This window comes from Ovis canadensis, chromosome 5, assembly GCF_042477335.2.
Source record: "Ovis canadensis isolate MfBH-ARS-UI-01 breed Bighorn chromosome 5, ARS-UI_OviCan_v2, whole genome shotgun sequence".
NCBI lineage: Eukaryota > Metazoa > Chordata > Mammalia > Artiodactyla > Bovidae > Ovis > Ovis canadensis.
The window spans coordinates 27,812,178-27,835,746 of NC_091249.1; the positions used below are offsets into that span (position 1 = coordinate 27,812,178).

The 23,569-nt window shown below is 50.0% G+C and overlaps 1 protein-coding gene across 6 annotated transcripts in view; it reads left to right on the forward strand.

Moving 5' to 3' along the window:
* The first annotated feature begins 1,143 nt into the window (after window positions 1-1,143).
* SLC44A2 (solute carrier family 44 member 2 (CTL2 blood group)) overlaps window positions 1,144-23,569 on the forward strand; it is a 31,269-nt gene continuing 8,843 nt past the window's right edge. Inside the window, exons 1-11 of one of the 6 annotated variants that reach the window (XM_069591086.1) lie at window positions 1,178-1,301; window positions 17,259-17,490; window positions 17,950-17,998; window positions 21,317-21,390; window positions 21,512-21,596; window positions 22,142-22,226; window positions 22,425-22,535; window positions 22,623-22,683; window positions 22,771-22,894; window positions 23,028-23,111; window positions 23,196-23,308. In XM_069591086.1, the coding sequence (XP_069447187.1) occupies window positions 17,454-17,490; window positions 17,950-17,998; window positions 21,317-21,390; window positions 21,512-21,596; window positions 22,142-22,226; window positions 22,425-22,535; window positions 22,623-22,683; window positions 22,771-22,894; window positions 23,028-23,111; window positions 23,196-23,308 (823 nt within the window). In that variant the 5' untranslated portion in view covers window positions 1,178-1,301; window positions 17,259-17,453. Of the gene's footprint in view, window positions 1,302-17,258; window positions 17,491-17,949; window positions 17,999-21,316; window positions 21,391-21,511; window positions 21,597-22,141; window positions 22,227-22,424; window positions 22,536-22,622; window positions 22,684-22,770; window positions 22,895-23,027; window positions 23,112-23,195; window positions 23,309-23,569 lie in introns of all 6 variants that reach the window. The other 5 variants (XM_069591088.1, XM_069591084.1, XM_069591083.1 and 2 more) reach the window with 5 other exon arrangements.

The following is a 23,569-nucleotide window of genomic DNA, read 5'->3' on the forward strand; positions in this document are numbered from 1 at the left end:
CGGTTCCAGGGCTCTAGAGCACTGGCTCAGTAGTTGTGGTGCACGGGAATGGCTGCTCCAAAACACGTGGGACCTTCCAGGACCAGGGATTGAACTGGGTGTCCCTTGCATTGCAAGGGGGATTCTTAACCCCTTGGGAAGCCCGGCTGCATTGTTTGTATCCGTTGAATGCTGCCTGCTTCTGTGAGCACACCGCTGGGTTTGCATGCTCTGCTCTACTGGTGGACATACACATTCTCCCCCATTTTATACAAGAATGTTCAAAGCTGCAGGTAATACCTGGCACTAACTGCCTGTGCACATACATGCTATGGTTTCTCTAGGGTCAGTGACAGAGAGGAATTGTACAGAGTGAGCACAGTTTGGATTTAATCTTTTTGCTAGAGAACATTCAGACCCACAGCATCAGATCACCTCCCTTGATGTTGTTGTCACTCAGTTGTGTCTGACTCTTTTCGACCCCATGGACGCCAGGCTTCCCTGTCCTTCACGGTCCCTGGGAGCTTGCTCAAACTCATGTCCATTGAGTCTGTGATGCTGTCCAGCCATCTTGTCCTCTTCTCCTCCTGCCCTCAATCTTTCCCAGCATCAGGGTTTTTTCCAACGTGTTGGCTCTTCACATCAGGTGGCCAAAGTAGGCCAAAGCTTCAGCTTCAGCATCAATCCTTCCAAAGAATAGTCAGTTTTGATCTCCTTTAGGATTGACTGGTTGGATCTCCTTGCAGTCCAAGGGACTCTCAAGAGTCTTCTCCAACACCACAGTTCAAAAGCATCAATTCTTCGGCTCTCAGCCTTCTTGATGGTCCAAATCTTACATCCATACACGACTAGAGGAAAAAGCATAGCTTTGTCTACACACTTGATGTTATCAAACTCTAAAGTTCTTGCCAATCTGATGTATGAAAAACATGCGTCTTTTCGTCTGTTCACTGGCACACAGTTGATGTTCAGTATCTATTTGGCGATTGAATGGTTGGATAGGTGACTGCATGAATGACGTCTGCCGCTAGCCCACTAAAGGGACCAAGAGGGTCTCGCAGGATCCCAGATGGAAAACAAAGGTTGGGGCCCCACCCCTTCTCGAGCCCGCCCCCGCCCCGCCCCGGGTCCCGCCCCCTCCCTCTCGGGGCTCCTATTGGTGGGAGTGCGAGGGGCTGACCGATGGGAGGCGGGGCCGGGCCCTGGGCGGGGAGCTGCAGCCCGCGGAGCCTCCAGCCCGACCGGGCTGGGGTCGCGCTGGCCCGGACACCCCTCCCCGCCCGCCGCGGCCATGGTGGACGAGCGGAAGGACGGATCCTATGGTAGGAGTTGCCTCTGGTCCGCGTCCGCTTCTGATGAGTTGGGGGGCCTTGGGAAAGGGACATCCGAGATCTTAAACACCCGCGCTGCAGCTAAGGGCCTCCTGCTGCTTCCCGGCCTTGCATCCTGCTCTGCGCCGAGCCCACACCCCCTGCTCCCGCCTGGTCGCCCCGCGTCCCCTCTCGGGAGCCCCTGCTACCCCTCCGGTTGATCGGCGGGGACGCATGGCGCATGCTCCGCTTGGGGAGGTCCCGTTATCTGGGCGGCTCGGATGCAGGGCGGGGGAGGGGAGGCACGGCGATCGGGGCTCAGAAAAGGACCAGGGCCCCAGCCTCCCTCTAGATCCTCCTCCTCTTCCAATTCCCTTTCTCCACTGCTTCTTCCGGCTCACACGCCCTTAGAAGTAACCGTTCTGGGCTTTCGGTCAGATGGGGAAACTGAGGCAGGTCTCGGCGGACCAAGTCCTGGGATGGGAACCCATCGGGTCTCGCCCGCCGTCTGGAAAGGGAGGAAATAGGGGCGCCACCGGCGAAGGGGCAGGAAGGAAGCAGGAAACAATTGAGAAACTTTCCCTGCCCTGGGCCAGCGGCCGGGGGCCTGGCTCGCCTTTGGAAGGGGTCCCCGCGACAGGTACCCGCTCCCGCCAACTTCTGAGGGCGGCCTTAGCCTCTGGGTCAGTGGAATGGGGCAATGATGAGGCTTCCTCCCCACCCACGCCCTGTGGTGCTTCCCTTCCCCGGGTTCCCGCGGAGGGGTGTGTAGTCCTCAGTTTCTCTTTTCTCTTCTCCATTTTTGGGTCCCCAGAGCCCAGCTGGTCACACGCCGCACGTGACACTGCCGTGGGGTAAAGGGGCTATGCCACCTCTCCTTGTGTAACCGAAACTTCCTGGAAACTGTGAGAGACCCAAGGGCCTTGGGGAGGGGGCCGGAAACCACTTAAAAATAATCAAGAAAAACAAGCCGAGTAGAGCTGTGCCTCCCTCCCCTCAGGGACTGCGGCCTCCAGAGGCTGCACAGACAGACAGATAGACACGGCTGTCCCTGCCCAGCCCAGCCAAGAGCCTGGCAACTGCCCAGCCACTCCCTTCCCTGCTTGAAGCTAGCAGCCCCGACCTCCTGAGGGGCCCCCTCACTCTTGGTTTTGGCCCAAGCCCCAGACCCCGTGGCTGCCCAGTGCTGTCTGTCCCTTGGGTGTGGCTGGCTTTCTCTGATCTGGAATTCTCCACCGGGGGTCCTGCCTGTCTGTGGGCAGCACCTTTGGTATCTTTGGCCTCTGGGAGGCGAGCCTGGGGACAGAGGGGACGATAATGTGATTCACCCGGTATTTGGCCAAAGGGAGCCAGCCATAGACCTGCCAGGACCACACCAGAGACAGGGGACTTATGTGTCCAACAGACCTTGTGCTGGGCATTAGAAACACATTCCATCGACAAGTATGTGTTGAGCATCCTTTTTTCAGGCAGTGTCTAGACACAGAATACAGCAGTGAACAGAGTGGAAAAATTCTTGAATAAATAAGTAATTTTAGGTTGTTGTATGCTTTGTGAGGCAATGAACAGGACATTGTGTGTGTGTGTGTGTGTGTGTGTGTGTGTGTATTTGGGGCAGAATCATCTGGGATTATTTTAGGTGACCAACGGCTGGAGATTGAGCTAGCCATGGGAAGATTAAAGCAAAGTGTGGTCCAGGCAGAGGGAACAGCAAATTAACCACACAGTTGCTTCATGATTTCTCTCTGTGAAGTCCAGGGGAGTGTGAGATAGAGACTTCAGAATGAGAGACAGGTCTTGCAGCCAGGCCTGCACCTCCTCCAGAGGGGCCACAGGATTTGACTCCTTGAAGTGGCTGCGAAGGGTGGGCGTGACGATGGGGATTTCTTGCTTAGTTTGTAAGTCATTCATTCTCATCAGAACCAAAAATCTAGGGTCCTCGCACTGCCCTGTGAAGTCCCTGCCAGAAAACAGGGAGATTTCCCCTGGGAAATTGTGCTTTGGAAAGAGTGGGTCCCCTATACTTCCCTTGTACTCTGGCGTCTTCCTATCAGTCACTGTGAATTTAGGGGGTGATGTCAGACTGATAGAGGCTCAAATCCTGGTTGGTTCTGATACATACAAGCTGTGTGACTGTAGGTGAGTTGGTGACCTCTCTGAAACTTGGTATTTTCATTAGTCGGGCTGGGCAGACTGTACTGGCAGGTGAAAAGTGCTTTGCACAGTGCCTGGTTATCTGGAGACACTCAGGAGGCCTCTGGGACTGGTGATCCTGAGGATGTGGATTTTTCTAGGAGCTGATGTGGAAGCAAACCTCTTTGTCAGGACATATACTTAGATAAGAGTGGGCAGGACAGAAAGCTTCCTCCCTATTATACATCATACCTAGAGGAAGGCAGCATCTCTGAGGAAGCCAGGAAATGGCTCCTGTCCCTGACGGATGTCAGCAAGGCTCACTGCCATCCTTTCCAACCCACCCTTGGCATGAGCAGCATGGAAAAATACTCTAGAACCTAAAACAATAGACTCTGATGGGGGTGCGGGATTGAGAAAGAAGTCACAGTGCTTGTTTTTTTGTTTGTTTGTTTTGTTTGGCCGCGCTGCAAGGCAGGTGGGATTTTAGTTCCCTGACCAGGGATTGAACCTATTCCCCCTGCATTGGAAGCACAAAGTTTTGACCACTGGACTGCCAGGGAAGGCTGCCCATGGCACTTGTTTTAAAAACAGATTCCAAAGCCCCATTCGCTAAAGAGTTCAACTCAGCCAGTAGGAGGGCTCTGGCATCTGAGCTTTAAAAAATATTGTTGGGAGAGGTTATTGTTAATTATACCTTTTTTGGAGGAAGTGATAATACATTCACGTGGTTCAAAAGACAGAAGATGAAAGCTTTATTAAGAAAACATTCTTCTTCTCCATCCCCCACATTACACTTCCTTCATGCATCTGGTGGTGGTTTGGTCTCTAAGTTGTGTCCAGCTCTTGCGACCCCATAGACTATAGCCTGCCAGGCTCCTCTGTCCATGGGATTCTCCAGGCAAGAATACTGAAGTGGGGACTTTCCTGGTGGTCCAGTGGCTAAGACTCCATGTTCCCAGTTTAGGAGGCCTGGGTTCAATCCCTGATCAGGGAACTAGATCCCACATGCCGCAACTAAGAGTTCATAAAGTGAAAGCGAAAGTGAAGTCGTTCAGTCATGTCCGACTCTTTGCGACACTGTGGACTGTAGACCGCCAGGCTCCTCTGTCCATGGGATTCTCCAGGCAAGAATACTGGAGTGGGTTGCCATTTCCTTCTCCAGGGGATCTTCCCAACCCAGGGATCAAACCTGAGTCTCCCGTATTACAGGCAGACGCTTTATCCTCTGAGCCACCAGGGAAGCTAGTTCATAGCCCCAACTAAAGATCTTGCCTGAGGCAATGAAGATCAAAGATCCTGCAACTAAGAGCCAGCACAACCAAAGAGATAAATTAATATTTAAAAAAAAAAAAAAAGAATACTGGAGTGGATTGCCATTTCCTTCTCCAGGGTATCTGCCCAACCCAGGAATCAAACCCTGCCTTGCAGGCAGATTCTTTACCAACTGAGCTACAAGGGAAGCCCAAGGACTAAGAATGGCTCTTATATTTTTAAGTGGTTCTTAAAAGAAGAAGAATATGTGAGAGAGGCAATATATTAACCAGAAAGACTAAAATCTTTAACACCTTGCCCTTAGGAAAAAATGTGCAGATCTCTGATAAGACCCTTCTTTCCTGATAAGGAAGGTATCTCCTGCGGCTTCCCAGTCAGTCCCCAGTGGAAGAATTTTCATTATTTTGACCATACCAGGTGGCCTGTGGGATCTTAGTCCCCTGACCGGGGAATAGAACCTAGGCCCCTGCAGTGAAAGTGCCAAGTCCTAACCACTGGACCACCAGGAAAGTCCCAAGGAAAATTATTTTAAAATAGGATTTAAAACTCATATAAGAAAATTAATGTATTCTGTCTACTGGGGTGGGGAGGGCTGAAAATTAAAAATAAGCCCTCAACCGCACAGAAGATTTTAGGTTTCTGAGTAAAAGAACTCTTCATATGCTCTCAGCTCACTGTCCTTGCCCGGGAGGTAAGGCAGCCAGAAAGACTTTCCAGAGCTTAGACTGTTTATTTCTGTGTGTATGTGTGGCATCTGTATTTTTTTAAAGCTCCTCAGGTTGGTTTCATGAGAAAAGGCACTGTTCCTAGAATGGGCTACTATGTTGCCTTGTAAGATGAAGTAGGTCTAACCTTGCTGATGGGGAAACAGTGTCTAATTATGTTAGGCTGTGAAACAGCAAAGTAGGGAACCGGGTGTTTAAGGAAACAAGGGGAGTGAAGAACAAGGGATAAATATAGCTAGAAATCTGCTGGGGTATGTGACCTGTGGACAGTGTTCAGAAGGGAATCCAGTGAGAGGAACTGCCCTCTGCCCCCCAGAGAGGAAGTAATGGCTCTAGGCCAGGGGTGAGAGGGAGAGTGGTTTTCCCTTTGTATTTTTTAAATGATTTATTTATTTAAAAAGAAACTGTGCTAGGTCTTCATCGCTGCGCACTGGCTTTCTCCAGTTGTAGCAAGTGGGGACTACTCTTTGTCGAGGTGCATGGCCTTCTCAAGGCAGTGGCTTCTGCTGCGGAGCACAGGCTTCAGTAGTTGCAGCACGTGGGTCAGTAGTTGTGGCACTGGGCTTAGTTGCTCGGAGGCATGTGGGATCTTCCCGGACCAGGGATCGAACCTGTGTCTACTGCATTGGCAGGCGGGTTCTAATCCACTCTACCACCAGGGAAGAGTGATTTTTCTTAGTCTAAAGGCTCCCTGAAGTTTTTTTTTTTTTAAAAATCTTGATAAGCATACAGGTTCCTAACTTCCTTCAGCAAACATTTATTGTGCAGGGACCATGGGCCAGGTTTTGTCCTAAACTCTAGAGACCCAGCCCTTGTCCAGCTGACCTTGTCAAGGGGCCCCCAGATAAGATACTAAGGAAATTCTCCTTTCAGAGAAGGGCTCTGGAGAAAAGTTTATCAGGAAGGAGGGAGGGCAGTGATCTATTGTGCCTGGAGGCAGGGTTTAATTTCGAATAGAAACAGGTCATTCTTCAGAGGTCACCAGAGGCATAGGAAAGGGAGCCCTGTAGAACGTCTCAGGCAGTAGGCAAGGCTTGTGCAAAGGCCCCGGGGTAGGGTCATGTCTCAAGTTTCTAGAAGGGGCAGTCAGGAGGGCCTGTGGCTGGAGTGAATAGATAAAAGGGTAGACTAGGAAGAGGTGAAGGAAGAGAGGGAGTGGGCAGAGTGTATAGGGCTTTGTGGACCATGGGAGGAGCTGGGCCTCTGTTGTCTGTTTGTTTCTATTTATCTATTCGTGGCTGTGCTGGGTCTTTGTGGCTGTGTGGGCTTTTCTCTAGTTGCTGTGCAGGGGCTTCTCACTGCAGCGGCTTCTTCTGTTGCAGAACACAGGCTCTAGGGCTCAGATTTCAGTAGCTGTGGCATATGGGCTCATTAGTTGCAGTTTCTGGGCTCTAGAGCACAGGCTCGGTAGTTTTGGCTCTCGGGCTCAGTTGCTCTGTGGCCTGTAGGATCCTCCTGAATCAGGGACTGAACTCATGTCTCCTGCACTGCCAGGCGGATTCTTCACCGCGGAGCCACCGGGGAAGCCCTGTTTGTTTCTGTTGTTACTGCTGTTTTTGGCTGCACAGCATGACTTGAGGGCTTCCCTGGTGGCTCCGAGGTAAAGAATCCTCCTGCCAATGCAGAAGACGCAGGTTCAGTCCCTGGGTTGGGAAGATCCCCTGGAGAAGGAAATGCAACCCATTCCAGTCTTCTTGCCTGGGAAATCCCACGGGCAGAGGAGCCTGGCGGGCTACAGTCCACGAGGTTGCAAAGAGTCAGACGTGACTTAGCCGATTAAACCATATATGTACAACTGAATCACTCTGCTGTACACCTAAAATTAACACAGCATTGTAAATCAACTATACTCCGATGCAAAATAAAAATTGAGGGAATTGCTTGGTACTGTTGTTGTGGATGGAGCACAGGCTGGAAGCGCACAGGCTTCAGTAGTTACAGCACGTAGGCTCAATAGTTAGGACTCCACATTTTTACGGCCAAGGGCCTGATTTCCATTCCCTGGTCAGGAAACTAAGATCCCACCAGCCTCGAGGTGCGACCAAAAAAAAAAGAAAAGAAAGGAAAAAGTTTTGAAGGGAAAAAAAGAAGAGCATGGTCTCAGGAGAAGAGTTCAAAATTTCAGCTCCTGCTGGCTCTGTGTCCCTCAGGCAAGTCAGGAAGCATCATTGTGTCTCTGCTTCATTGAGCAATACGCCCTCAGGTCAGGAAGATCCCCCAGAGGAAGGCACGGCAACCCATTCCAGTAGTCTTGCCTGGAGAATCCCATGATCAGAGGAGCCTGGTCCATGGGATCGCAAAACAGTCAGAGACAATTGAGCAGCTAAGCACAGCATAGACATGCCCTCAGAGCCTCGATATAAGGATTTTTTTTTTTTTAGGCATGTGGGATCCTAGTTCCCCTATCAGGGATCGAACCCACACCCGCTGCCGTGGAAGCACAAAGTCTTAACCAATGAGCCTCCAGGGAAATCCTTCATCATAAGGATTACATGAGTTCCTAAGCCTTCGCTGGTGGCTCACTGGTAGAGAATTCACCTGTCGATGCAGGAGACACAGGTTCAATCCCTGATCCGGAAAGACCCCACGGACTGAGGAGCACCTCAACCCGTGCGTCTCAACTGTTGAGCCTGTGCTCTAGTCCCCAGGAGCCACAACTACTGAAGCCTGTGCTCCACAAGAGAAGCCACTGAAATGAGAAGCCCATAGCAGCTAGAGAGTAGCTCCCACTCACTGCAGCTAGAGAAAAACCCATGCAGCGATGAAGACTCAGCACAGCTGAAAATAAATAAATAAAATGAAATAGGAGGAGGAAATTTCTGTTTTGATGCCTAGCACACAGTAGGCGCTCAGTCTTTTGCTCCTAGCCTTTTGGTCAGTAGAATCACTTCTAGTTTTCTTACCCAGCTGCCGTCCTGAAATATTTGTCAAGGGGGCTTGTCTGGGCAGCTGGGATGTCCATTACCCAGGCAGAGGTTTCTGGGAAGGCAGGGGAGGGCTGGGCTGGCTGTGTGGGGGAGGCCTTGGGGACTTGGCTTGTCTCCAGAAGCTACAAGGGCTGGGTGGCACTTGATGTCCTGACCACTGGAATTGTGGCTGGGCAGCCTGTTCACTTATCTCCTACACCCACTGAACTGGGCGGGCCGGCCCTCGTGCCCAGCAAGGGAGGGACCCAACAGCCGCCTCTCCTCCCGGAGCCTGATCTAACGGTTCGACTTCCCACGCCTTCTCCCCGACCACAGTCGCATTTTTAGCTCTGCCTCTCGCAGTACTTGTCCCTAAAAGGCCTGGGTTGGAGCCAGAGGACCCTTGGTTTGATTCAGAGCTCCTTCCCTGATCAACTATGTGGTCTGAGCACGTGACCTCTGTTTGCCTCCTCTGTCAAATGGTACCATGTTCCTGGTTAGCAACTTTTTCGGGCCATGTGGCATGTAGGATTTTAGTCCCCTGACCAGAGATTGAATCTCTGCCCCCCTGCAGTGGAAGCTCAGAATCTTAACCACTGGGCCACCAGGCAAGTCCCTAGCTAGCATTTCTTTTCTTTTTTTTTAATGTAAATTTCTTTAGTTATTTTTGGCTGTCCTGGGTCCTCATTACTGCGAGGGCCTTCTCTAGCTGTGGTGAGCGGGGTCCACTGTGTTGTGGTGCTGCGACTTATTATCACAGTGACTTTTCTTGCTGCGGAGCACAGGCCTGTAGCCAAGAGGGTTTCAGTAGCTATGGTACACGGACTTAGTTGCTCTGCAACATGTGGGATCTTCCTGGGTCAGAGATCAAACCCGTATCTCCTGCATTGGCAGGTAGATTCTTTACCACTGAGCCACCAGGGAAGCCCCTGCTAAGTGCTTTCTGAGCATCAAGCCCTGGCAACACCTACCAGCAAATGAAGTATGAGCCCCATTCTCCACACAGGAAAACAGCGGACTGCAAAGGGAAAGGGCTTGTCAATTTCCCCATCTGTAATGCCGGGGAATGAATGGTGTGCCTTTACCACCGTTTACCATTATAAGCAGAGTACACACAACACGCTGGCACAGACTTGGGCCCAACACCTGTTGGTTCATGGCCTAGAGATCAGGGGGCAGTGAACTTCTGTAAAGGTCCAGAGAGTGAATGTTTTCACATACAATCTATGCCTGCTACTCTAGTCTGCCACAGATAACAGACAACATGAAAGCAAGCAGCCACTGGCCGTATGAAAACGAATGAGAATGGCCGTGTGCCAAGCAAATTTGATTTGTAGTTGGTGACGTTTTAATTTTTAAACATTTTCTTTCTTCCTTTACTTTCGGTTGCGCTGGGTCTTTGTAGCTGCACTCGGGCTTTCTCTAACGGTGAGCACTGGGGGCTACTCTTCTATGCGGTGTGCGGGCTTCTCATTGTGATGGCTCCTCTTGTTTCGGAGTCGGGGCTTTAGAGGTGGGGGGCTTCAGTAGCTGTGGCTCCCAGGCTCTAGAGCACAGGCTCAGTAGTTGTGGCGCTCGGGCTTGGGTGCTCTGAGGCATGTGAGGTCTTCCCTGACCAGGGATCACACTTGTGTCCCTTGCATTGGCAGATGGATTCTTATCCACCATACCACCAGGGAAGTCTGCTGATATTCAAATTTAATGTGACAAAGTAGTCTCCTTGTGATGTTTGTCAGCCACTTAAATACAGAAAGACCGTTCTTAGCCCTGAACCATATGAAAACATGGTGGACTGATTTGCCCAGTGGGGAACGGATGGTTTGACAACTCCTGTCCTAAATGGTTAAGACATGAGGACTCCCCAGGCAGTCCAGTGGTTAAGACTCCACGCTTCCACCACAGGGGGCTTGGATTCTATCCTCGGTTGGGGAACGCAGATCCTGCATGCGGCATGGTGTAGTAAAAGATAGTAGAAGATAGTAAAAGTAGTAGAAGATAGTAAAAATTATCCTTTTTAAAGTGTGAAAAAAATGGTTGAGACGCCATAGTAGACAGAATAATAACCCCCACCCCCACCCCCGAAGATGTCCATGGGCTTGCCAGGTGCCTCTAGTGGTAAAGAACCCACCTACCAGTGCCAGAACCCTGAGGTGGGGAAGATCCCCTGGAAAAGGAAATGACAACCGTCCCTAGTATTCTTGCCTGGAGGATCCCATGGACGGTGGAGTCTTGTGGGCTATAGTCCAGGGGTTCGCAAAGGGTTGGACATGTCTCAAGCAACCTAGCGCACATGCAGAGATGTCCATGTCCTAATTCCTGGAACCCTGTGGGCTTCCCTGGTGGCTCAGTGGTAAAGAATCTGCTTGCCAATGCAGGAGACTTGGGTTCAATCCCTGGGCCAGGAAGATTCCCCCTGGAGAAGGGAATGGCAACCCACTCTAGTATTCTTGCCTGAAGAATCCCATGCCCAGAGCAGTCTGGGCAGGCTACAGTACATAGGGTCCCAAAGAGTCTGACATGACTGAGCAGCTAAACAACATGAATGTGTTACCTTTCACAGCAACAGGGACTTTGCAGATGGGATTAAGTTTAGGATCTTGAGATGGGGAGATTATTCTCAGTTATCCAAATGGGCCCAAGGACAAGAGTCCTCATAAAGAAAAGATGGAGGTAGGGGAGTCAGAGGAGGAGCCGCAGCAATGGAAGTAGATGTAGGCTTGATGGGAATGCTGGCTTTGAGGATGGAGGAGGAGGACATGAGCCAAAAAGCTGGAAAGAGGCGAGGAAACAGATTCTGAGAAACTGCAGAAGGAACATAGCTTGGCCAACGCCCTGATTTTAGCTTAGTGAGATGCACTTTGAACATCTGATCTCTAGAACTGTGATAATAAAATCTGTGTGTGTTTTGTTTTCAAAACAAATGAAACAAATGATCCAAATAATGAAGAAACAAACAAATGATCCAAAAAATGTGGATCATTTTTAAAGTCCTTATTAAATTTGTTACAATATTGCTTCTGTTTTATGTTTTGTTTTTTTTGGCCGTGAAGCCTGTGGGGTCCTAGCTCCCCAACCAGGGATCAAACCTGCACTCGCCGCACTGGAAGGTGACGTCTTAACCAATAGACCACCAGGAAAGTCCCATAAATTTGTGTCTTGAGCCACCAAGTTGGTGGTAATTGCTTACAGCATCCAAAGGAAACACTAACTGAGTAGCTGGGTGGCCCAGCTCTGTTACTCCTCATTTTTGTGGCCACTGGCATGTTTTTCTCTGGGCCTCAGTTTCTGCATCTGTCAAATGGGAGCAGTGATGGAAGCAACCTCACAGAATTGCTATAAGGGTGAACCAAGGTACACCATGTAACGTTTTAGAAGACTGCCTGGCGCACAGTAATATGGGGACACTGGGGCGTTCTACTGTTCTTATTATCTTGCATCATCGTTGCAAAGATTCAGCAAGTTTTTGTCCTGCAGTGTTTGAACCAGGCTCAGTTATCAAACCATTAGTATTCGCCTTGCCCCTGCCTCCACCCCACTTGGCTAATGTTAAAACAGGAGCTAATGGAACAGATCAGATGACAATACCAATTGTGCGTGCTCCGACGCTTGTGTTGTGTCTGACTCTTCGTGACCTCATGGTGAGCCATGTGGCCCACCAGGCTCCTCTGTCCACGGAATTTTTCAGCAAGAATACTGGAGTGGGTTGCCATTTCCTTCTCCAGAGGATCTTCCCGATCCAAGGACTAAACCCATGTCTCCTGCATTTCCTGCCTTGCAGCTGGATTCTTTACTGCTGAGCCACGGGGGAAGCCCCGCAGTACCCATGTTCCTTCTTTTATTTCCTGAGCCACCCACAAGGCAAGGCCTTGAGCCAAGGCTAAACCAGGTGCCTCTCTCTGCATCTTTAATTCCATCTTATGGAAGGATAACTCAAGTTGACAATGCAAGGCTATAGCCCACCTGTCCCATCCATGGCTACCGATTTCCCTGAGAGCTGAGACTTGCCCGCCCATTTTTTTTTTTTTTTTGGCTGCTTCGGGTCTTAATTGCAGCATGCAGGATCTTATTTGTATCATGCTGGATCTATTCCTTGTAACTCATGGACTCTCTAGTTGTGGCTCTCAGACTTAGTTGCTGCACAGCATGTGGGATCTTAGTTCCCTGACCAGGGATGGAACCCATGTCCTTTGCATTGCAAAGCAGATTCTTAACCACTGGACCACCAGGGAAGTCCTATATACATATATATTTTTTGGCTGCACCAGGTGGCTTGTGGGATCTTAGTTCCCTGACCAGGAATTGAACCTGTACCCCCTGCAGTGGAAGTATGCAATCTTAGCCACTGGACTGCCAGGGAAGTCCCAACACCAGCTGTTCTTATCTGACTGTTTCCCCTCTGCCGATCAGGCTGCCATTTGGCTGACATGAGAAAATTCCAGTGCTCCTTTCTCTCTCCCCCACCCACCTTACCAGTTTCACCTGCTTTTAGACGGTAGAAATATGCTCTTTCATCTTCCCATCATACTTGCTGAAGTTTTGAGTTTTATATATTTGTATGCATGATTAATCTGTGTGGAATTTGTTTTGCAGTGTGATGGGAGTGGAATTAACTATTTTCTCCCTAACGCATAGTCAAGGCAACTGACTGATTCATCCTTTCCCTGCCCACTGGATATTTCATGTATTGAGTTCTTCTATGTGTAAAATTAATGCAAATTAATTTTAAAAAATACATGCATCTGGAGAACTCTAAGCTGCATTTTTTATTTTCAGTCTTAGCTATATATAAGTGAATAATATATTGTGGTTGTTCATTGAACAAATTCTGACTAAGTGCCCGTTCTGTGTCAGGTGCAATGCTGAGTGCTGGGGACAGTGTTATGAAGAAAACAGAAATCCTTGCCCTTGTGCAGCCAGCAGATGTGGGGAGAGACAGTGAACTGTCAGTGTGTAAATAAGTGATGTGGCAGGTGGCAAGACATAAAATAAAATAGGGTAACAGGAGCGGGGGAAAGGGTGCTGTTTTAGATAGGATCATCAGAGAAAGCCTAAGGAGGTGACGTTTGAGGTTGAAAGAGGTGGAGCAGGACTTTCCCTGTGGTCCAGTGGCTAAGACTCCACACTCCCAATGCGGGGATCCTGGGTTTGATCCCTGCTCAGGGAACTAGATCCCACATGCTGCAACTAAGAGTTCACATGCCTCAACCAAGACCTGGCACAGCCAAGTAAGTAAATATAAAAAAAGAAATGTGGAGCCAAGTGGCTTTCTCAGGGAAGAGATCTCTAGGGAAAAGGAACAGCCCGTGCAAAGGTCCTGATGTAAGAACCGTACCTGGTGTGTTTACAATATAACCAGGGGGACGAGGGCTCATGGTGGCAACTCCACCATCCTCGGCAGCAGATACCCAGCCCAACTTCCCTTGGTTTTTTTGTTGTTGTTGTTATTGTTGTTTTGCTGGAATATTTGGGGGGTTGAAATTCAAAAAAGGAACATATATATATATATGTGTGTGTGTGTCAATCTTTTCTCAAAAAAATTTAACTTTCCACATAAAAGCAATTGCTGTAACAGTGTCTGTCTCCTATTTAGAAGTAGACAGTTCAATAGCAAATAGAGTTTTGTGACATTTTATGAATCCCTCATAGTCACAACCACTGATAAAAGTGAAAAAGTTTTAAAACAACAGTGTATAGTATAATAGAGTATAGTATAGTATCATGCTCAGTCGCTCTGCTACTGCTGCTGCTGCTAAGTCTCTTCAGTCGTGTCCGACTCTGTGTGACCCCAGAGACGGCAGCCCACCAGGCTCCCCCATTCCTGGGATTCTCTAGGCAAGAACATTGGAGTGGGTTGCCATTTCCTTCCCCGATGCACGAAATGAAAAGTGAAAGTGAAGTCGCTCAGTTGTATCCGACTGTTAGCGACCCCATGGACTGCAGCCTACCAAGCTCCTGCGTCCATAGGGTTTTCCAGGCTCAGTCACTCAGTCATGTCCAACTTGCGATCCTGTGGACTGTAGCCCACCAGGCTCCTCTGTCCATGGGATTTTCCAGGCAAGAATATTGGAGTGGATTGCCATTTGCCATTTCCTCCTCCAGGGGATCTTCCTGACCTAGGAATCGAACCTGTGTCTCCTGCATTGGCAGGCGGCTTCTTTACTGCTGAGCCACCTGGAAAGCTGTAACCAGTATAACCTACAGTATAACAAGGAGGCTAGTGAACGGAATAGAGAAGGAAAGGGGAGCATGAAAGGGGCTGAGGGCAGGGATGGGACAGGGCAGAGTGGGCACAGCCTTGTGGGCCATGGGGAGGACTTGGGCTTTGGCTCAGAGTGAGGTGGGAGCCATAGAGGGTTCAGGGCAGAGGAGGGACATACCCTGAATCGGGTGATCACTGCCTCCGCTGGGCCCTACCAGGGAAACAGACTGGAGTACAAGTGTGAAAGCTCAGACACCAGGGTGGAGACACCTGCACTCTTCAGGCAGGAAATGACAGCCACGTGACAAGATCGGGGGCTGAGGAGGGGGTGAGAAGCTGTTGGATCCTGGAAGAGAACTGCAAGGTTTCTGGCCTGAGCACCAGGAGGGCAGAGCAGCCTGGGGGACCATGGTGGTTTGATATAGCCGTGCTGAATGGGAGGTGTGCCATCAGGCCCCTATGTGGGGTGCTGAGGGGGGCACGTGCCACAGGGCCGTGCCACTCAGGGGTGAGGCCTTCCCCAGAGACCCACATTTGAGCATCATCAGGGTGGAGCTGGAGTCTGCAGGAGTGTCCCCAGGGGACCTAGCACATCTGAAAGAGAAGAAGCTTCAGCCTGGGCACTGCTTGCCCTGGGCAGGGTGGGACCAGTTTGCCTTTGAGTTGGCAGGGACCACGGGAACCACAAGGCTCCTTTGAGAGGCCTGGTCACCCAAGGGCATGGCTTGGAGCCTTGGGCCTCGCCTGTTTGCTGAAGATTGTGGGCCAGGGGGCAAGTGGGGCCTTGACAGCTAGAAGCCACTGGGGAGGAGGTGACATTTCTTTCTTTTTTTTTCATTGTGTGTTTATTTTTGGCTCTGTGGGGTCTTTATTGCTGTGCAGGTTTTCTCTAGTTGTGGCAGGCGGGGGCTACTCCAGTTGCATTGTGCGGGCTTCTCATTGTGGTGACTTCTCTTGTTCCAGAGCACGGGCTCTAGGGTGCACGGTAGTTGGGGCTTCAGTAGTTGCCGCTCCTGGGCTCTGGACAACAGGCTCAGAAGTTGTGGCGCTCGGCTTAGTTGCTTTGAGGGGTGATCTTCCCAGACCGGGAATCCAACCTGCATCTCTCTCATCGGCAGGGGGATTCTTTACCTCTGAGCCACCTGGGAGTTCCAGGAGGTGATGTTTTGTTTCTCTAGGGACAAGCTGAGCTGGTGACCAGACTCCCACCAGGGGTTACCTGACTTGGAGCAGCAACAATTATTGAACACCAACTGTATATGACCACATTGATAATCCTGTGCTGACTGTGTGCCCCACCCTGGATATCTCTTCCTATTGCCTACACTCCCATACCAATTGTATCAGGCCATGTCACCCGTAGAGTTGAATGTGGTGTGATGTATGCAGCTGGTCTAAGGGCTGTTGGGAGAAGCAGTTTGAACAGGAGCATGATCAAAGGAGCATACTGCTGACGTGGGGGTGGATAGCTGGGGCAGGGGGGTGTACCCTACCAGCTTTACAACTCCTTGCTGTCCCTATGCCCCCCCAGTTGTATAGCTCTTGATGGGCTATATACCCCATACCACCAGTACCCCATACCTACTGTATACCTCCACATCAGTTGAATACCCCTATACTGGCAATACAGTACATCTATGCCAACTGTATACTTGGTATCCATCCCATGCCTGGTCTTTGGCTGGTTTTTGTTTTATTTATTTCGCTGTATAGGGTTTTAGTTTCAGCACTCAGGATCTTTCATTGAGGCACACAGATTCTCTAGCTATGGCTCAAGGGTTCAGTAGTTGCAGCCAGTGGGCTTAGTCGCCCCGAGGCATGTGGGATCTTAGTTCTCTGACCAGGGATCAAACCCATGTCCCTTGCATTGCAAGGCAGATTCTTAACATCTGGACCACCAGGGAAGTCCCCACTGTGGCGGGTTTTGGTTTTACACTTTAGTCCTGTTTCACAGATGAGGAAGCTGAGGCTCAGAGAATACAGGCACTGACCTGAGGATCCTCTGGCTCAGATGGGGCAGGATCATTTGAGTCCAGGCTTACCCTGTAGATGTCAGCTCCCCAAGACTGGGTTTCACAAATGCCACTGTACCCAGGAGGTGCTCAATAAATGCATGTTCTTCAAAGCAAAGGCTTCAGGATTATCAGCTGTAAGAGGGTGCAGGGATGGTAAGCTGAGATGTGTAGCCTTGGGGGCCACAAAGGAACCAGTGGGGAGCAGTGCCAGACAGGGATGTGGCATGGGGTAGGGGAAGGGACTGTCATTTCTAATTTGGGAGTTCTCAGGAGACACGGGTGTGGATTTTTATATGGACTGTCTCAATATTTAACTGTTGGCACTTACTCTTTAAAAAATGCACCCACAGGTTGGAGAGCATTCAGCCCAAATGGGCTGAATAATTGGTTGTTTGGGTTCAGCCATCTGCCTGTTTTGGGGTGCCTGGCCAGACACTGATGCCTCAGTTTCCATATCTGCAGAATGGGACAATTATTAGGTCCCTTCCAGTGTTGAGAGATGTTTTAGGGCTGTGTCGCCTCGTTGCGGGGCGCGGGGGAGGCTAGCCCAGGCCATTGGGTAAAGCCAGAGTTCCCTGGGTTTGGCGGGGGGGGGGGGGGGGGGGGGGGGAGGCGGAGAGGGCTAAATTGGGCGGCGGGTGAGTGGCGGGAGCAGCTGCCGCCCGGCCCTGCTCTCTCCTCCCTCTCTCCCTTCCTCCCTCCGTTTCTGGGTCCAGTAGGTCCGAGGCAGCCGCTCCGCTAGGGCCGGTCTGACCGGTTTGGGCCGTCCCGCCTGGCTCTTTGCTGGGAGGAGCCGCCGCCAGTCGGTCCCTCGGTTCCACCCCTGGGGACGCCCGCGCGTCGGGACCGGAGGCCAGAGGGGGAGCGGCAGCGGGAGCAGGCAGGCGCCGTCGGGCCGGGCGCCCGCAGGGATGGGGAAGGAGCAGCAGCTTTATTACGGGAAGCACGGTAGGCAGCGCCCCCCTCCGCGCACGCGGGCCTGGCAACTTGGAGGGAGCAGCCGGAGGACCCGGGGTAGGGGGGTTGAGGGGAGCGCGGAACGGCAGATCTCAGCCTGTACCTGCCTCGCCTCCGCATCACCTGCCAGCACCCCTCAGCCCCTAGGCCCACCCGGAGGTCCCTCCAAAACTCCCGCATCCCAGAGGTCTGGGCTCGTAGCCTGCTTCTCCAGATCCCGTTTTTGGGTCCTCCCCCTTCCACCGGACTCCCGGGCAGCCCCTTTTTTAGCCCCAATCCCAGTCCTTCCAGTGAGTGGTAGCCAGGTGATAAATCGGGCAGTTCACGGAAAATCCAGTTATCTCTGAATCTTACTCCTCTGTGGCTAGAGGCATCCCTGGGAACATCTTGGGGAAGGGTGGTCTGCCAGGTTCATTTTGGACCACCCGGTTCAATCTTTCTGATTTTCAGGAACACCGCAGAAGTATGACCCCGCCTTCAAAGGACCCATTTACAACAGGTAAGGGGTCTGGGTTCCTGGGAGGGGCGGAGTGTCAGCTAACATTGCTTCCACCCCTGTTTCTTTACACCCGCACCCACATCTGTTCTCCAACAAACTGGTGATACATATTTGCAACTTAGAGATAAAAGAGTGGTAACAGAATGATAAAGGAATTTTCTTCATCTATAGTCTTTACAAATGCATTTTTTTCAATTCAGGCAAAAGACTGGAACAGACCATTTAACAGAACCAGAAATACTATAGACAGTGGGGTTATGGAGAAATGTTCAAACTCACTGGAAAGTAAATGAATGTAATGTAAAACAGGAACCAAATAGAGTTTCCCCCTCGCAGGTTAGCAGAAGTTAAAAATAGACACATTAAAAAAAAAAAAGACACACTAGGGTATACACAAGTAGGAATATAATATTGTACACATGAAAATTACATAATGTTATAAAACAATGTTACTTCAATTAAAAAAATTGATACATATTCTGCTCTGAAACTAATTGATACAGTCTTTTTTGGAGGGAATTAGGAAATATGACATTAAAAAAAATGTACAGCTCTTCGTTCCAGAAATTAAAATTATGTGAAAAAATTTCTCTCAGTAAACCTTGCCTGTGCTGTGCTGTGCTTAGTCGCTCAGTCGTGTCTGACTCTTTTCCACCCCATGGAGTGTAGCCTGCCAGGCTTCTCTTATCCATGGCTATTCTCCAGGCCAGAAGACTGGCGTGGGTTGCCATGCCTTCTTCCAGGGGATCTTTAGAACCCGGGGATCAAACCCAGGTCTTCTGAATTGCAGGCAGATTCTTTACCAGCTGAGCTACCAGGGAAGCCCAAACCTTAGCTGTGTGTGTTAGTCTCTCAGTAGTGTCCGACTTTTTGTGATCCTGTGGACTGGGTCTCACCAGGCTCTTCTGTCCATGGGATTCTCCAGGTAAGAATCCTGGAGTAAGTTGCCATTTCCTTCTCCACAAACCTTGCCTAGATGGGCAAAAACCAACAATCTGAGTTGCATGTCTGGGAACTAGTTAGATACATTACAGTGCATCTTATTACACAGCTGCTAAAATGTACAAGCCTGGAGAAGGAAATGGCAACCCACTTGCCTGGAGAATCCCATGGACAGAGGAGCCTGGCGGGCTACCGTCCATGGGGTCGCAAGAGTCAGACACGACTAAACCACCACAACCAAAATGTACAAGAGCCCTTCTGAGTCCTCACATGGATCCCTCTCAATATAATAGTGAAAAAAGCAAGACACAAACTGTGGGTGTATCATAATCATACCTGGGTTAACCAAAAAACTTTTTTTGGAAAACATTTGTACCAGTAAATTAAAAACTCACAAGAAATCGTTAACAGAGGTTTCTCACGGAGAGGAGGATTATGTGGGAGGTAGTTCTTACTTAAGTAAATCCCTGTATGGTTTACATTTTATCATATTCATATTTAACCTTATGATATTAAAAAATAGTTTAAGGTCTACTCTCTTAACAATTTTCATAATTTATCATGCAACATTATATTTACCATGTTGTACATTATATCACTAGTACTTATTTATCTTACAAATGGAAGCTTGTACCTTTTGAATACCTTCATCCAATGCCCTCTTCCACTTCCCAAACCCTACCTCTGGTAACCACATGTCTGATCTCTCTTTCTATGAATTAGTTTCTTTGTTTTGGAAGTATAACTGACCTACATCACTTAATTAATTCTGGGTGCATAACATAGTGATTCAGTATTTCTGTACATTGCAAAATGGTCCCCACAAAATAGCTTAAATTTTAAAAAACATTAATCCATAATGCTGGTAAGGATGTAGTGAAATGGGCACGTAATCAAAAGAGAGCTAAACAATGCTGCAGCCTGCATTGAGAATAGCGTAGCATTAGGTATTAAAATTATGTTTTATTTTTTGCTTTTTAAAATTGAGTTATAATTAATAGACAATATTATATTAGTTTCAGGTGGACTCTGTAGTAATTCAGGATTTTTTATATGTTGTGAAATGGTCACTGCAATAAGACTGGTTACCATCCATTACCATACAGTGTTATTAGAATGGTTTTGACCGCATTCCCTGTGTGTATCACATTCCCATGGCTTGTTTATTTTGTAGTTGGAAGTTTGTACCTCTTCAGAAGCTTGTAACTTTTAATCCCCTTTACCTGTTCTGTCCGTTCCCCCTCCCACCTCCGCTCTTGACAACTGCCAGTTTGTGCCCTGCATCTGTGAGTCTGTTTCTGGTTTGTTTTTTTGTTTGTTTGTTTTGTTTTGTAGATTTTACATAGAAGTGAAAGCATACATTATGTGTTTTTCTCTGTCTGCCTTATTTCACTTAGCAGGATATCCTCCAGGTCTGTTGCATGTTGTGCAGATGGCAAGATTTCACCCTTTATGGAGGGCTGAGTGACGTTCCAGGGCTACCAGGTGGCTCAGCAGTAAAGAATGCACCTGCAAAAATAACAGATATAAAAAACAAAGGATACAATTTTAAAAAGAGAGAAAGTGTCCACCTACAATGTAGGAGATGTGGGTTCAATCCCTGGGTTGGGAAGACCCCCTAGAGAAGGGAATGGCAATCCTCTCCAGTATTCTTGCCTGGAAAATTCCATGGACAGAGGAGCCTGGCGGGCTACAGTCCATGGGGTCGCCAAGTGTTGGACACAACTGAGTGACTGAGTGCGCGCCCACACAGATACACACACAAGTAATATTCCATTGTATACACATATACCACACCTTTATCCACTCAGCTATGGATGGGCACTTAGGTTGCTTCCATATCTTGGCTATCATCAATAGTGCTGCAATGAAAGGCATTAATAGTTAAAATTCACCGCATTGGTACCACTCAGGAACATGTGTCCAAATATCACATGGAAAAGGAAATGGCAACCCACTCCAGTGTTCTTGCCTGGAGAGTCCCAGTGACGGCGGAGCCTGGTGGGCTGCCGTCTATGGGGTCGCACAGAGTTGAACACAACTGAAGCGACTTAGCAGCAGCAGCAGTGGTACATTTACAAGGCAGGACAGGGCTTCCCAGGTGGCCCAGAGGTAAAGAATCCACCTGCCAATGCAGGAGACTCAGATTCAGTCCCTGGGTTGGGAAGATCCCATGGAGGAAGAAATGGCAAACTATTCCAGTATTTTTGCCTGAAAAATCCCATGGACAGAGAAGCCTGGTGGGCTACAGCCCACGGGGTACCAGAGGGTCGGACACAACTGATGACTGAGCATGGACGCGTGCACAAGGCAGGTTGGGTCCATGATATCCAGGGCACCAGTACTCCCACGCTGATATGGTCTCTTCCTCCACAGAGGCTGCACAGATATCATCTGCTGTGTCTTCCTCTTCCTGGCTATCGTGGGTTATGTAGCTGTAGGCATCATAGGTAAGCGAAGGAGGGGATGGGATGGCGGTTCCTGGGTCTGCGGGCAGCCCACAGCCTCTGGGGCAGACAGGGAGCTGGTGGTGGAGTCCCATCACCTCAACATTCCTGGATCCCTCCACAGCTTGGACCCATGGAGACCCTCGAAAGGTGATCTACCCCACTGACAGCCGAGGCCAATTCTGCGGGCAGAAGGGCACGAAAAATGAGTGAGTGTGGCTCCTTGGGGCCTCCTGGGTCTGGAGAGACTTCCTCAGTACTGGGGAGAAGGTTCTAGGCTTCCCTCACCTCCATCCATCCACCAGTCCAGTCAGCAAGTATTTATAAAACTCCCACCATCCCCAGCCTCTGTTCGAGGCCTTGGGGACAGGGCTCTCAATGAGACATTCAAAGTCTTGTCCTCTGGCGGCCCAAATATTAGGGGAGAGACAGAGAAGAGACAGCCCTAGATCTGATGTCAGGTGAGGCAAATGGGCAAGTTCAAAATGAGCTGTGCCGCTCCCTGGCTGTGTGACCTACAGCAAGTGTCTCGGCCTCTCTGGGCCTCATTTCCGAAATGGGGATCCTGACGTTCCCACTCTTGTGGGACTCTTCTGATGGTTAGATGAGCCAGGACATGTCCAGTGCTTAAACGGCACCTGGCATGAAGCTGCTGCTGTGGTTATTATGGTTGTTATTTCTATTTTCATTAAGAAATTCTGTATAGGCAGACGGAGAAGTCGTAACAGTTTCCGTCTTCCTTCCCCAACCCCAGGAACAAACCCTTCCTGTTTTATTTCAACATCGTGAAGTGTGCTAGCCCCCTGGTCCTGCTGGAATTCCAGTGTCCCACCCCCCAGGTAACCTCCCCCCTCTCCTCCTGTTTTCTCTCCCCCGCTTACATCAATCAGGTCCTTTTTCCTCCTCTAGCAGTAGCTTCTCTCCCAGCCCTCTTTCTCCCCTTGATGAATAAGGGGGAGGAGGGTGGGACCTCTGTCCTAAGGGGATCAGGTGTCTCTTCTGACCCCACCCAACCCCTGCCTCCTGCCCCTCCCAAGATTTGTGTGGAGAAATGTCCCAGCCGTTACCTCACCTACCTGAATGCTCATGCATCTGAGGACTTTGAGTACTACAAGCAGTACTGTTTACCTGGCTTCCAGAAAAACAAGGTAAGTGGATAACTGCCCAGGGAGCCTGGGCAAAGGCAGGTCCAGAGTACTGGCCCGCAGGATCGACCACATGCTGTCTCTTGGCAGGGTGTGGCTGAAGTCCTTCGAGATGGAGACTGCCCCGCTGTCCTCATTCCCAGCAAACCCTGTGAGTCTGGGGTCCCTTGAGCTCAGGAGGGGCCTGAGGAGGTTTCAGGGGCTCCACCTGACTGGTCCCATCTCCAACTCCGTATAGTTGCCCAGCGATGTTTCCCGGCTGTCCATGCCCACAAGGGGGTCCTCATGGTGGGCAACGAGACGACCTACGAGGATGGGCATGGCTCTCGGAAAAACATCACGGAGCTGGTGGAAGGCGCCAAGTGAGGACCTCGACCCGCCACGCCAGCACTGTGCTTTCCTGGGGGGTGGGGTGGGGTGGGGAACAGGGCATCCCCTGGAGCTGGCCCAGTCATGGATTGGGATCCTACCTAAGCCTTGTCTGCCCTCCCCCAGGAAGGCCAGTGGAGTCCTGGAGGCCCGGCAGCTGGCCATGAGGATATTTGAAGATTACACAGTCTCCTGGTACTGGATTATCATGTAAGTTGAGAGGGAGGGTGAGCTACCCTATCTGAGATTGGTGAGGGGATCAGGATCCACTTACATCCCTGTTTTATCTCTCAGAGGCCTGATTATCGCCATGGTGCTGAGCCTCCTGTTCATCATCCTGCTCCGATTCTTGGCTGGCATTATGGTCTGGGTGATGATCGTCATGGTGATCCTGGTCCTAGGCTACGGTAAGTCTCTCCCTCCCTGTGTCCTCCCCTCCCCACTGTCTGCAAAGTGCCTGTGCCCTTGGAGCTGTCATTGCCCATCAAGAATCTTCTCTTGGGACTTCCTTGGTGGTCCAGTGGTTAAGACTTCATGCATCCAATGCAGGGGGCGTGGGTTCAATCCCTGGTCAGGGAACTAAGATTGCACATGCAGTGCTAAGTTGCTTCTGTCGTGTCTGACTCTTTGTGACCCCATGGACCATAGCCCGCCAGGCTCCTCTGTCC